The 14,848-nt window shown below is 37.5% G+C and overlaps 2 protein-coding genes across 3 annotated transcripts in view; both read right to left on the bottom strand.

Moving 5' to 3' along the window:
• taf3 (TAF3 RNA polymerase II, TATA box binding protein (TBP)-associated facto) overlaps positions 1–3,308 on the bottom strand; it is a 79,487-nt gene extending 76,179 nt beyond the window's left edge. The window contains exons 1-2 of the mRNA XM_052118907.1: positions 3,038–3,308; positions 1,874–2,134 (exon numbers count right to left, since the gene is read on the bottom strand). Of these exons, the coding sequence (XP_051974867.1) occupies positions 1,874–2,134; positions 3,038–3,203 (427 nt within the window). The 5' untranslated portion in view covers positions 3,204–3,308. The remainder of the gene's footprint in view (positions 1–1,873; positions 2,135–3,037) is intronic.
• A 3,375-nt stretch (positions 3,309–6,683) lies between these two features.
• On the bottom strand, positions 6,684–14,757 carry atp5f1c (ATP synthase F1 subunit gamma). Of its 2 annotated transcripts, XM_052119074.1 has the most exons (9): positions 14,676–14,757; positions 14,145–14,179; positions 13,806–13,937; positions 13,491–13,695; positions 13,216–13,359; positions 10,787–10,851; positions 10,402–10,557; positions 9,693–9,789; positions 6,684–6,823 (listed from the first exon to the last, which is right to left on the bottom strand). In XM_052119074.1, exons 1-9 carry the CDS (start codon positions 14,720–14,722, stop codon positions 6,820–6,822), a joined length of 885 nt encoding a protein of 294 aa, XP_051975034.1. In that variant the 5' UTR covers positions 14,723–14,757; the 3' UTR covers positions 6,684–6,819. The 2 variants fall into 2 exon arrangements, with proteins under 2 accessions (XP_051975034.1, XP_051975035.1); XM_052119075.1 differs by lacking the exon at positions 6,684–6,823 and having other exon boundaries at positions 9,689–9,789.
• Positions 14,758–14,848: the final 91 nt, after the last annotated feature.

The following is a 14,848-nucleotide window of genomic DNA, read 5'->3' as shown; positions in this document are numbered from 1 at the left end:
CACATCATGTGCACGATAGAGACTGAACAGAGAAAATAATAGTTTGGAGATTTTAAATATACCTGTATTATATTTTATATCTGTATGTACTATGTCTAATAATGCATCGGCAATCTACACTCAAGTTAATCATGCCAATAAAGCTTGATAGAAATGAATCTGCCGGTTTGATCTTTGAACTTTTAATTACAGCATGTTCACTGATTTTATGGCATGTAAACATATACTTGTAACAAAGATTTATACCAATAAAATAATGAATATAAATGATGACTAAACAATTTCTTGCAAGTTCTTTGAGAAAAAGTATTATGTAAATATTTTTTTTTTTATTATGTTTGTTTTAATGTACCATTTACCACGATTAATCACAGAAAAATTGTAAGATTAATTAGTTAAAACAGTTCATAGATTCACATCACTTAATATAATATAATCATTGTTGGGTAAGTTACTTAACAATCGTAATCCATAACAATTACTAGTTATATCTCTAAATTGTAATCAGATTACTTTGCTAATTACTTCATTGGGAAAGTAATCACACTACAAATTACTTTACATTTAAGTTACTTTCTAAAACACTTTACCACTCAAATTCAAAACTGTCTATATTTCTTCGTTGTTCATTGTTACACACAATTCATCCACTCAGCACCTCACATTTGTCCTTCACAATGACTCGTTACAGGGCCATAATTCAGGAATTCTACATTAATAACATATTAGAAATAAGCATAACCTATAATGGAATTAAAAATAATTACAGTCGGTAACTGTAATATGATTACATGAATTTAAAATGTAATGCATACACTACTTTTTTAAATAAAAGGTCATTTATTACACTAATTACTTTGTTTTGGATTGGACAGAATATAATATTAAAGATAAGATAACTTTTAATGTAAGATCATATTTATTTTAATAAACATTTGTAAAGTATTTGACAGACTGGAAAATATCGAAATATAGATATAGGCTATATCCACTATATAACAAATACTACAGATCATCTTGTACCAACCTTTTATTTTTAGTGCGCGCTGATGCTGATACAGCAGCAGCGCTATACAGTTGTGAGTACTGCCAATGAATGTGTCATAGATTCTGTTAACCTTGAAATAACTCAAATTTGATTCATTTATTAGTTTCTTTGTGTGGCAAACATAATGCAATGAATGTTGAATGCATACTGCAAGGTTTCAGTGTTTGTTGTTGACACTGAGCTTTTTATATTGACAAAATATGACCTGACACCAAATTGTAATGTCAAAGGTGGATTTTTCTTTGACAGCAAACAGACCAAATTAACACTGAGCTTTTTTTTTTAAATCTTTTTCTATTTACTCTGAGTGACTATAGAAAACATTTGGAAGTGACATAAACTAATGCAGAATTTATAACCTATTCTGTTGAGGAAATTGTAAATATTTTGGACACTCCTCAACATGTGTGGAAACTATATAGACTCGCCGATTCTTAAGATCTCCAGTTGATTGGAACTTCTTAATTATTGCCCTGATTGTGGAAATGGGTATTTTCAATGCTTCAGCTATTTTCTTATAGCCAATACCCATTTTGTGAACCTCAACAACATTTTGCTGCACATCCCGCTGAAAGCGTTTAAACGGGTTTGCTCCACCCGCAAACATGGATGGGGAAAATGGGCACTGACATCAAGATCTGGGCCCCATGTGAGTTGTAGGCCCCTGGACTTCAGCTCATATATGGCATGAGGGTGAGTAAATTATATGAGAATTTGAATTTTCAGTTGAAGTACGCCTTTTATATTAAATAGCTATAACAACACTGTAATTACATAGGATTACATGTTGCATACATTGATGACCGAAGTGAAGGTGGTACATACCTTCCTGCAGTGAGACGAGCGGAGGGAAATATTCTGGGATGTAGTCTCTCCTCTCTCCCCTCAGAGCATCACGGGCATCCGTTTCAAAGCCAGAAGCAGGAAACTGCAGAACGCTGCTCTTGTTGATGGGGAACTGAGGGATAGTTTGGGGGAAGCCGACAGGCTCCAAGTTATTCACATAGTCCTCGAGTTCAGCTATACTGACTCCCAAAAGTCCAAAAGCCTGGTCCACATCGCTCAGTCCAGGGTCTGTACGTCCATCTGAGTGAAGGGAGAGGGTAAATAATGCAATTATAATATAAAATAATTTAGTCATGCATCAGATCTGGGTTTATTTTACAATAAGGAACGTCTGAACATCATCCTGCTTATTACACTGATATTTACCAAATCAATAAACAAATGGACATGAAATATTGCCATGAGTTTAAATTATTTGATTATGTGAGAAGAGACCGCATTAGTGATACGAGAGACATAAAACTAGCACAGCTATGTAGGAAAATTGTCAATTATTCCGTTTAGCAGTTATTATATAAAAATATGTGAATATAGAATATCCCAATTGAACAGTCAACCACGTAATAATTATTCATATTCATTTCAAGGGCATTTTTGTGGCATTTTTTGACACAAACCCTGTTCCTAACACACCTACGTTTGTATTAGCCTTGCTCACACGGATGATGATGATTCCATCATCACTTTGGCAACAGGTGGGAAGCTACATTCAGCACCATTGCAAACTATTAAACTGTAGCAAACACTTCAGCCTCCGAAAATCATACACTACGTTACACTATGCTTAATTATGAGCGAAACCAATCATTTAAGATAAAGCTGCTATATTTTAGCACAAACACACAGCTGATCAGCTGTCAAAACAAGCGCTCAGAGCATGACGTTTGATATCTAGCTTTAAGTCTGTCATAGAGTACTCGTTGAGTGGCCAAAATATTTGCAATAAACTGTTTACCTGATAAAGGTTAATCCCTCTAAAAGCTCAATACACATTTTTTTGAGTGGCTAGCTAGCTAGCTTAGCATGCTAACAACAGTTGTGGTGGGCGGGGTTTACGCACAAAACACTATAAAGTGTACACTAACAGCCTGCAGTTCACACAACTACAACACAGGGTCAAAATGGTCCTTTAAAGGCACTTACAGAGTTCCGAGTAGCGGTGGCAGCTCCGGGCCAGGTGCTGCACGTATCTCTCCAGCACGTCGGACAGCAGATCACAGGCGCTCAGCTGCACCGCGTCCCAGCCCATCGCCTGGCACATCTGCGCCACGGACACCCGCAGCAGCGACCGCGCGTAGCTCTCACACATCTCTGCGGTCCCGAAAGGCCGCTCTCACGGCGCCTGGAAGGGCTTTGCTTTGATCATTCACATGAATAGAGACATTGGCGCTTCCATAGGAGCCGCCATCTTTGCTGGCAATCGCGCATGCGCAGAAGAGCGGAGGGTCTGCGCGATTGTAACTTGCTCGATTACACCGCCTGACTTCGTACGCAGATATGCAGTAGGCGAAAACAAAATGTTGTGAATATATGTACGCCAATTTCTTCTGGCATTCTTTGTAGAATAATTAGGATTTAGTAATTTAATTACTAATGCTTATGTTATCAATCAAAACGTCTGCTTGGGATTGATTTATTATCAAAAACACAAAATACTTTTATGAGTTTGCAAATGAAATCATAATTTACCACCCAATCTTTCTTTCTTTTTTCCACCATGGCTATATAAAATATTTTGGAAAAAGTTGACCATTATAACATTACAATTGTAATCATATTTTTTTCGCCAAAAAAAATAAATATCCTTGTCTTATACTTATATTATGATTCATTCATCTTTTTCGAACAGTGAGAAGCTTTCAGAATGTGTCTATCTTTATATATATATATATATATATATATATATATATATATATATAACGGAGGTGAATACTACCATTGTAGTATGGCCCACCTATACATTATGACACTGTAATAACAATAACTTTAGTAAACGGTATTTTGGCGGGAACTATTGTTACCATGGTGATTTTTTTCTAAAGGGCCATGACTTGATGACCTTTGATTTGTCCCACCTTGCCATATATGACAAGAGGGAAATATTTATATACAGCTGAATTTTTATACAATAAAAATATTGGCACCCTTGGTAAATATGAGAAAAGAAGGCATGAGAAAAATATATCCTTATTGTTTATCCTTTTGGTTTTTCATTAAAATTTTCACAAAACTCTATCCTCAAATAGATATCAAACAATTCCAAAAAACAAATATATATGTCAAATCTATGTGACAATGAATGGCACCCTTGTATTCTGTACATTGTGTGATGCTCTTTGCCAAGATAACTGCTCTGAGTCTTCTCCTATAATGCCCAATGAGGTTGGAGAACACATGGCTCAACACAAGAATCTCTCCAGATCCTTCAAATTCAGAGGTCCATGTTGCTGTACTCTCCTCTTCAGTTAAGGTTTTCTATGGGGTTCAGGTCAGGGGACTGGGATGGACATGGCAGAACCTTGATTTTGTGGTCAGTGAACCATTTTTGTGTTGTGTGTTTTGGACCATTGTCCTGCTTTAAGATCCAACCACAGCCCATGTTAAGCTTTCTGGCAGAGGCAATCATGTTTTGATATTTGATAGAGTCCATGATGCCATGTATCAGAATAAGATGTCCAAGACCTCTGGCATAAAAACAGCCCCACAACATTAAAGATCCACCACGATATTTAACCGAGGACAAGAGGTACTTTTCCATATGGCTACTTCTCTGTGTGTGCCAAACTCATCTCTGGTGTTTACTGACAAAAAGCGCTGTTTTTGTTTCATTCCACCATAGAACCCAGTCCCATTTTAAGTTCCAGTAGTGTCTGGCAAACTGAAGATGCTTGAATCTGTTGTTGGATTAGAGCAGAGGCTTTTTTCTTGAAACCCTCCCAAACAACTTGTTTTGATGTAGTTTTAGAGACTTTCTGACCCCAAGACCCAACTACTTCCTGCAATTCTCCAGCGGTGATACTCGGAAAATTTTTGGACACTCCTGAACATGTGTGGAAACTATATAGACACACCGATTCTTAAGATCTCCAGTTGATTGGAACTTCTTAATTATTGCCCCGATTGTGGAAAAGGGTATTTTCAATGCTTCAGCTATTTTCTTATAGCCAATACCTTTTTGTGAACCTCAACAACATTTTGCTGCACATCACAACTTTATTGTTTGTTCTTACCCATTGTGATGGATGACTGAGAGAATTTGGCCTGTGTTACCTCTGAAAACAGGAAGTCATGGCAGGAAGTCATGGCAGAAAATCTCAGGAGATCAGCAGTTACAGAAAAACTCAAACAGACCATCTTGCACCAACAATCATGCCACGCTCCAAATCACTGAGATCACATTTTCCCAGTTCTGATGGTTGATGTGAAAATTAACTGAAGCTCCTGACCCTTATCTGCATGATTTTATGCACTGCTGCCACGGGATTGGCTGATTAGATAATAACATGGATGATTGTTGGAGCCAGACAGGCTGGTTTGAGTATTTCTGTAAATGCTGATCTCCTGGGATTTTCACATGGCACAAGGAGGACCTATACATTATTAAACAGTTAGCCGACCCTAACTCATGCCATTGGTTAAGTAAAGTATTTGGCGCAGGTCTAAGAATTTTTATAGTGCCACAGACACATTATTTACGGTTCTTGAGAAAATTAACCTTTGCATGGCTTACTTATAGTTGTCTCCTTGTATACTAAGCTGGGATAGAAGTATTTTAACATTTTAAGTATTTTAAGTTACATTCTTCAGTTTTAAAATACTTTTATCCCAGCTTAATATGCAGAGACAACTAGAGGTAAACCATTCATAGGTATATTTCCCAGAAAACTTAACATCGTGTCACTATGAAACTTTTCTTTTTATTTTTCTGAGAGACCCGCCCCAACAATGGGACTATCTGTCTGTTTGAACAACAGCAAATTTAGAAAGCCTTTTAAAACATAATTTTCGCAATTCTGTTTGGTGGCACTAGTAGCACAGAAAGTACATACATTCCACTTTAAGTTTAATAATAAATTAGAACATTACTGCAATGAAACATTCAAACAAAAGATTGTAATACTATTGCATAAAATAAAAAAACTCAAATAATGTCTTTGAAAAGTAAACAGGAGACTATGGTGATAAGCTTCACTTCTCAGATGAAAACATCACAATCTGAGATCTAGTGGCAGCTGATTAAATAATGTATGAGTGACCCATATGGTCAAACTTTTCAACTTGTCCATCTCTTTAATAGATCAGACCCTCTTCTACAATCACTGACCCCAAAATTCTCCCTTTCATGGATCCAGACACCCAACACCACAGCTCGATCACTTCATCTGATATTGTGGTGGGTTGCCTGGCTTGAGTTTCAAATGGATAACAAGGAGGCTAAACTTGTTTTGATTGGCAATTAGAAGAAAAACCAATAAAGAATGCGATTAAGTCAATTGGGTTTATCAGTAATCAGTTCTAAGTAACTTAATCCTATTTTAAGCAAAGTGTGCACACTAGAGAGGGTTTATTGGAAGGATTGACCTAGTGTTCTGTTTTGGGAGACATCCTCTCTTCAAAAGCTCTGTGTATTGATAACCTCCAAGAACAGCCAAGCGCAGGGGCCTGTGCCTTCAAAGACGAATTCACAAGCTTTAATTCCAATAAAAGAGTCGGGAGACATATTTATTTTTTAGGGGACATCAAAGTTGATCAGAACATAAACTAGAAATGGACTGGAGAACTCAATAGATTGTTTCTCTGTAAGATGTTTATTTTCTCTGATATTGTACAAAGCACATACATATATTTATTAATTCTACACCAGATGACCGAATTGGAGAGCAGGTACGCCAGAACCACACCAAAAGGTATACAGGGCTCCTCTTTTATCTGATAAGAAATAGAGAAAAACTAATTTAGTACTTTCAAATACATATACATACATCCATACAATCACGAATATAATACCATCTAAGCTCTAATAACAAAAACACTGTAAATCAATCAGGTGCAAGGCCAGAAACATACTCTACACAAGTACACAAACACCGACACGCATGCTTGGCCAGCACATTTCAAGTGCAGTTCCGTTGTACCTACGCAACATGCGTTCTTGCATTACTGTGGCTGTAATTAACCATAACCACAATACTCAAGAGGGCAATAAAGTTACCATTAAATAACTGTGTCGGTGTTGTGAACATGTTTACAACTTAACCAACTAAATTGTTGAAGTTTTTTTTTTCAAACTGCTGCTCTGCCATGACATTTGATCTGAAAGGGAAAACTGACAGTCGAATGTCAGCCATAGCTCCCCTTGTGGCAATGCTGAGAATAAAACGCATATGTTCTTGTGTAACTAGAAAAATTTGCATTCACCTACTTGCGTAGAGTACATTGTTGTTTTTAATCATTTACTCACTGCATGAGCAGTGAATAAATTAAGTTCACTTGTAGAGTGAACCATTGCTAGTCAGTAGTCATCTTTCCATCAAAGTTGCAAATTAAATTTTTGCGAAAAATAGGAATATCGCGAAAACAAGTTGCAAATAAAGTAGCGTTTCCAACCCAGGTGTTCAAGTGATTATAAATAATCACTATCAGGAAAACTGGTGCTAAAAAGTTTTAGCCACTGAAAACGCCACTGCTGCTCTTAATAAATGTAATAAATTACTTGCTGTTAAGAGCACAAAACATTTTGAACTTTGTTAGCTAGCTTTTGGCGACAGATGTCTGTGCGTGGCAGCGTGTCAGACAGTTCTGGGAGGCAATAATGCCAGCAGCCATATCACTCTGTAGCTCAAGGCCAGTTGCCCACTGAAGCCAAGCAGGGTGGAGCCTAGTAAGTACCTAGATGGGAGACATCCTGGGGAAACATAAGGTTGCTGCTGGAAGAGGTATTAGGGAGGCCAGCAGGTGGTGCTCACCTTAGTGAGACCTAATGCCAAAGTATAGTGATGGGGACACTATACAGTAAATAAAAGGGCACCGTCCTTTTATATCACACCAACGTCCTAACTCTCTACAGTTGTTAAAAATCCCAGGACACTTCTTGAAAAGATTAGGGATGTAACCCTGGTGTTCTGGCCAAATTCCCCACATTGGCCTTTCTCAATCATGGCCTCCTAATAATCCCCTTTCATGGATTGGCTCTATCACTCCACACACTCCTCTCCACCAATAGCTGGTGTGGGGTGAGCATACTGGCGCACAATGGCTGCTATTGCATCATCCAGGTGGATGCTGCACACTGGTGGTTTTTGAGGAGAGTTCACAGTGTAAAGTGTTTTGTCAGAAAAGCGCTATATAAATGTAACATTCATTCAATACTAGGGCTGAGTAAATACCATTTGTTTAATATGTAAACACAATATAACTGAAATATAACAAAATCCATCTGAATTTTATCAAACCATTTAAAAATCATCATCAAATTTTATTGAGAGCTTATGAATTGGAAATCAAATAAAAATAAGAAATATTTATCAAATGGGACCTGGGTAGCTCAGCAAATAAAGATGCTGACTACAACACCTGGAGTTGAAAGTTCGAATCCAGGGTGTGCTGAGTGACTACAGTCAGGTTTCCTAAGCAACCAATTGGCCCGGTTGCTAGGGTGGGTAGAGTCACGTTGGGTTAAGCTCCTTGTGGTCACTATAATGTGGTTCTCGCTCATGGTAGGGCACGTGGTGATTTGTGCGTGGATGCCACGGAGAATAGAATGAGCCTCCACACGCACTAGGTCTCCACGTAAAGTGCTCAACAAGCCACGTGACAAGACTGATGGCCTCAGATGCGGAGGCAAATTTGATTACTCCTCCGCCACCCAGATTGAGGCGATTCACTACACCACCACGAGTGCTTAAGAGCGCATTGGGAACTGGGCAGGCCAAATTGTGGAGAAAATCTAAAAAAATACAATCTTTGATACCAAGCCCTAGGTAATACTAGCCAATCATTTTCATGGCAGGCTTTGGCTGCAGCATTTAAAAATGACCAGAGCAACATTTCAGGTGCTATGCGATGATACTGGTCATCTGGTTAGTCCAGTTATGAGCAAATTATTCAGTAACCTGACTTGAGGCAAAGCCATATGACCTTTTTGATGCACATTTAGGAATTTATTCTGTAAATGGCTTTCCATCCTAGTTTATGTGCATGTCGTCTAACCAAATAACCCCAAATGAGCATTCTAAGTTGTTATTTGTATCTTGGTGTTTCCATCCTGAATTTTTAAGCAATATCCAGAATTTCGCAGAAAAATAACGCTGTTTAGCAATAAGTAAAGCTCTTTTACTCAATTGAAGTATAATTTTTTACTAATTACCAACATCTGTAGAGACTACTTCTAGAACCCACACATGCAACAAAACATCCTTTATATAGAATGGCTAAAACACCTAAAAATCTGTTTTAAAGCATATTGCTCTACCAGCACACAGTATAGCCTAGTCTGCTCTAGAACGTTACCTCAAGTCATGCCTCAGTTCCTGTGAACAGTGAAAGCATGCATATTATGGAAGGTTAGTAAAGGAAAGATGGAAACTTGTGAGTTAATGTCAACTTTAAGGTGTTAAGAAACAAATAGATAAAACTTTAAAATGTTATTTATTTATTGAAGTGAAGGAAAGATAAACATAAAAGGTGGCATTATGGATTCAACAGGGAATCATGTTAAAATGTTAGCTATTGGATGTCTTGAGGAATAAAAAGAATGAAAGATGAGGAAGATGTCATGCACGGTAGAGAGACAGCTTACAGAGCAGCAGCTCCAGAAATGATCTCGATGAGCTCCTTGGTGATGACAGCCTGGCGAGTTCGGTTGAAGGTCAGGGTCAGCTTTTCAATGATCTCAGCTAATGGACAGGAGAAAAACAAGATGGCAAATGAGAAATATGGTAAATCTCATGAAAAATCTTTTTTTTCTGAGCCATCACAACAAACTTGTGCCAACCTGTCAATCAGTCAAAAGTTTAGACACACTTCACTGAATTATGTTCCTTATCATCTTAGAAGTATTTTGTTCTAAAGGTTATGCTTAAATCCTTGATGCCAATGTTGTAGGCAAATATAAATTGTCTACATGCATGAATTTCTTTCCAAATCTAAAACCGATTTGTGCGCGCGTGTTTGGGTGAGCTGGGCCAGTAAGGAAAAAAAAAGTACCCAGCATACATGGAAACTCATTCAATACTGTTTAAAAGCATCTAAGGATGCACCATTTGAAGTTGGTTGAGAGAATGCAGCTCTCTCTCTCTCTCTATATATATATAAGTCATTGTTTTGACAACTTTTCTATTATTCTAAAATGTGGAACATGGTAATAAGAATTAATTGGTGTTTCCAAATGTTTGACTGGTAGTGTACGCAAAAAACAAAAAAAAACCTTTCAGGGACCACATCTTAAAAACCGAATTTCTGTGCTAGTACCAGTTTTTTGAGACAAGGAAAAAGATAAAAGAACTTACAAGCGTTCTTGCTGGCGCCATCCATGGCAGTCATTCTGGCACTCTGCTCACTGGTGGTGGACTCTTTCAGCCCATAGTAGATGAGGTTGACCAGAGAAAACTCCTGATAGTTCCTCAGCACATCAGCATCAATGTCGTCATAGATGCCCATATTCTCTGCAAATATACAACATGTAACTTGAGTCATTTGAACATATTAACAACTTTGAAATGGGCTCCAGAATAGGAATTTGAAAGTGTACAATCAAAACAAATACAGTTTGTTACAATAAAAATAATATTAAAGTGATCCTGCTGAAAAACAAATATTCGCCCACCAACTAGCACATCCTGTGTGAATATATATATTATATTAATATATTATTATACTGCCATTCAAAAATACCTGAGCTTGCAACGGTGTCCATGGAATACAGTGGCTTCTCTTCAGTCTTGTAGGAAATTACAGATCTGCACAAGCAAATAACTCATCAAAACCATGAAAATAACTCTCCGTATTTTTAAGGCTGGGCGATCAAAAAAAAAATGTTTTTATTAATTCTTAAATCAATTAACAACTCCCGTTTACAGCACCTAAATCAAACCTCACTGGTTCTTGCATGTCTTATGACATCAACGTTGTGCCGTAGTCGCCATTCTCAATTAAGGTGCTTTAAAAAGCTGGGTTTCCAAAATGTTGAAATTGTGCATAAAAAAATCCTGAATGGGAATGCTTGATATGTGAATAAACTCAAAATCTGCTTAGATTAACGTGCTAGACAGAGGTGGACTTTATAGAGTTTCGCATTAGTTTCAATTGGTGAATTTGCAAAACATTGGCGTGTTTTGACTATTGGTGCACATGTTCGGAGTGTGCGAAAGCATGATGTGGTCCCACCTTGGCACACAAATATTTGAACATATCTCTTGACATCAGGAAGTGTTTAACCCACAGCTAGTCATTAAAACGTGTCCTCAAAATCCGCCGGAACAGTTGAACACAGGCGCTCCCAGGTGTGTGGAAATAGGTGGCGTGTGGTCATAGCAGCAATTTCAGGTCTCATTATACCAGATATTACACTTATTCTGTGGCATTTCCTGGCAGCATTTAATAAAACGAGGTAAAACTGCTCCATCAAGACAAGGCGGCTCCCTCAAAATAATGCGCAAGACGTAGTGGATGGAAACACGCAATGATTAGCATTTTCTTTTTTATAAAGCGGTTTAATTGCAAAAAATTCTGATCTAACACTACTAAGGAAAGTTTTGATTTTAATTTCAAGTTATATTAAGCACTCGTAACACAAGAAGTTGACCACTGCGGTGGTCTTTACGAAATGTGATAAAAAGCTCAATTTAAATCATTGCAATATTCACAATGGATCACTTTACATTTCTGTCAAGCAATATTTTAGTTTGCTGATATCAATAATTATAGGGCAATAACCAATTAATCGGCAGAGTTCATTTTTTTTTTTTTTAGAATGTTAATTTTTTTTTTTTTTATCTTTTCTTACAATGATGGCTGTGAACACATCACCCAAAACATTCAATATGTTCACTATGGCTCTATTTCTATGTAGGTCAACCAATATTTGATTTCACCGATACAGTTAACCGTCGGCCAATAACAGATTAACTGGATGATAGTTTTAAAAACACATTTCTAGTGGGATTCCTAGATCTCAGTTCTAGAGTCATTTACAGCTATGCCACCTGCGCTGTACTGTTTTTGGTAATGGAAGTCTAAGGGAGCGCCCTCATTTCCAGAGTGGTGTGCGAAGATGGAGAGGGTTGCAGCTTTTGAGGAGGTATCAAGCAGAAGGCTGGGGTTTTGGGATTTGTTTGATAGGAAATGGGGCAATTATTTTGTGTTTTGGGGGGACTCTAGTGTAGGAGCTGTGGAGAGAGAAGTTTAGTTTTAATTATATAGGATTTTAATATTGATATTTAGGATATAATTTTTTTTGTGTGTGTGAATTCTTATTTGTGACCACAGGTGTATTCGTTGGGGGTCAATCTCGTCAATAGAGGGGGTTAAATGTTGATTCAATGTGTGTGTGTATATATATATATATATATATATATATATATAGTGTTTTTTCTTTGTTATGCGTCTACGAATCAACATTTTAATTGAAGAAAAATATTTTTTTAGAAGAATTTCTTAATATTTACTATGATGGCTGCAGACACAGATGCTACAAGAGTTTGAAACAAATAAAATCCCAGATGTAGTTTGTTCAAACAAAATCCCAATAATAATGAAGATTTGGTGTATAGTGCAGGACTTTTGCAGAACTATTAACAAGTCCGAAACACACCAGGGACTCTTATGGCTCGGTTACAATGCTCTATATTTTAGACTTACCAAATCAACATTTTATAGTCTGTATGTTTATTAAGGAATACGATTTATTAGTATTTCCAAGATATGAAGTTGGAGACACAATGTTGACAAGGCACATTTCCATACACTCACTCTTTGCATGGCCTCACTTAAATTTAGAACACTTGATTATATAATATAAGTAACAAAACATGCATTAAAGTGAGGATAAAAGGAAGAATATTGTCAATAATGAAAGATTTAGATGCAGCAAATCCCCAGGAGGTGTCAGTGATTGTTTTTACTTCATGACTAGAGGCAGCTGTTATACTGCAGAACCAAGCCATTTTAAGAAAATCAACAACTATCGGCCAAGATGTTTGCCGATAATCATTAGTTCCAAAAAAGCAACTATCTGCACAAATTAATCGGTAAAACTGATATATCAGTCTACCTCTAAATTTTGCTCAATTCTATTATTATATAATGTGCTGTAGGTATCCAACCTGAATCTGTTGAATACGATGCTTCCCTGGTCAAACTCATAGCCAGAGTCCATAAGTTCTGTGGCAATGATAGAAGCATCAGTGAAAGAGGGAGGTTTGCGGCCCACCTCCTTACAGTTGATCAGGATGTGCTTCCCATGAGTCCTAAAGGTTTACATGAGAAGAGGAAGTGGATAAGCAAATAATTACAAAATGTTCCCGAAAAATTCTGAAATGATCCATGACACAAATGTTTGGAGGGCAGAAATAAAAAAAAAAAAAAAAAAAAGCTATACCTGTACAGGAGACCTCGGAGTTTGTCGCCCACATTGACGACCATGACCTCTTTTCCAGCACCAGAGAGCTTGGCGATCTCACTCTTTATAGCTTTGGCCACGCTGCTGTGGATGGCACCACACAGCCCACGATCAGAGGACACACCAATGATCAAGTGCTTATTCTTTTCTTCTGGAGCCTTGATCTCAGCCTTCTCATACAGAGCTAGAAAACAGACAAACACAACACACAAATATGAAACCACTGCAAAACTATCCCATGGCATTTAAACTCCAATGAATACGATTCATATGCAAGCCCATGGCGTGACTTACCCATTGCGCTGGTGCCATAAACGCGGGCAGGCTTCAAGGACCTCTCAGCTCTTGAGTACTTAGCTGCTGCCACCATCTTCATGGACTTCGTAATCTTCTGAATGTTCTTGATGGACTTCAACCGAAGGGTGACTGACATGAGGAAGAAAAGAAAAACACTTGTCAGAAATGGCTGTCACCAAAGACAATATTTCAGTAACAAACAGAATAGCCTGGACACTAACAGATGAAACTAGATTCAAATTGAATAAGAATTAAACATCAAAAACAATTTAATACCAGACTTGCAACCTGCTTTGACTGCCTATAATGCAAAAGGAAAAACTGTAGGCTACTTACTGTCCTTCAAGGTAGCCATGTTCCTGACCTGCCCACTGCAAGAGATTTAAAAGGTTATATCCCAGCCATAAATAAAACACATTATAACAGTGCAAAGGACAATACAAAAAAAAAAAAACACACAAAAAAAAAACAGGGCAGCTGAGTGCAGTGCAACTATATGCATTACGTTGAATTTCGTGTTCAACCTGGAAAATAGCCATTCATAACACGACTAGAGAGCACGAATCTCTTATAGCCAGTTCAGAATACATAAAAAAAAAAAAAAAAGCTAACTGTAACTGTGACTTTATGCACATGTTTTAATCCCATTATGACCTTCATTAAATATCAAAAGCCTTTAATTTCATGTCGCGCGCTGTCATCCTAGTTGACTCACGCACACTGCGGCCTAAAGTTCAACGCGTCCTTGCGCTATTTCACCTGCATTTAATTTGATCAACTGACACTGTATAGTTATAACATGTATAAATATTCATTGTGTGAATAAAACCATAAGCCAATATATTGCTAAATTAAATAAATATCTACCATTGTGGGAGGAACACCACCGCACTGGTCCTGGCAAACATGTTCATTTCAGTGAAGGTCAGAGCAACCTGTGTGCGCAGGCGCAAATAAACCCCGATAACTGCGTGTCAAACGTGCTCTCGCGATATTTCAGATACACACAAATCCGTGACGAAACACGCATTGTGCTGACG

This window comes from Xyrauchen texanus, chromosome 45 (genome assembly GCF_025860055.1).
Source record: "Xyrauchen texanus isolate HMW12.3.18 chromosome 45, RBS_HiC_50CHRs, whole genome shotgun sequence".
Lineage (NCBI taxonomy): Eukaryota > Metazoa > Chordata > Actinopteri > Cypriniformes > Catostomidae > Xyrauchen > Xyrauchen texanus.
The sequence above is the reverse complement of the archived record's forward strand: the minus strand, read 5'-3'. Positions and strand labels throughout refer to the sequence as shown.

What these genes read in the sequence shown, in the direction of transcription:
- atp5f1c (XM_052119074.1), bottom strand. Translation starts at nt 14,722, where the DNA reads ATGAACATGTTTGCCAGGACCAGTGCGGTGGTGTTCCTCCCACAATG. An exon ending in GTGGTGTTCCTCCCACAATG is followed by an intron (nt 14,180 to 14,675) that starts GTAGATATTTAT and finishes AATCTCTTGCAG; the next exon opens with TGGGCAGGTCAGGAACATGG. An exon ending in CATGGCTACCTTGAAGGACA is followed by an intron (nt 13,938 to 14,144) that starts GTAAGTAGCCTA and finishes TCCTCATGTCAG; the next exon opens with TCACCCTTCGGTTGAAGTCC.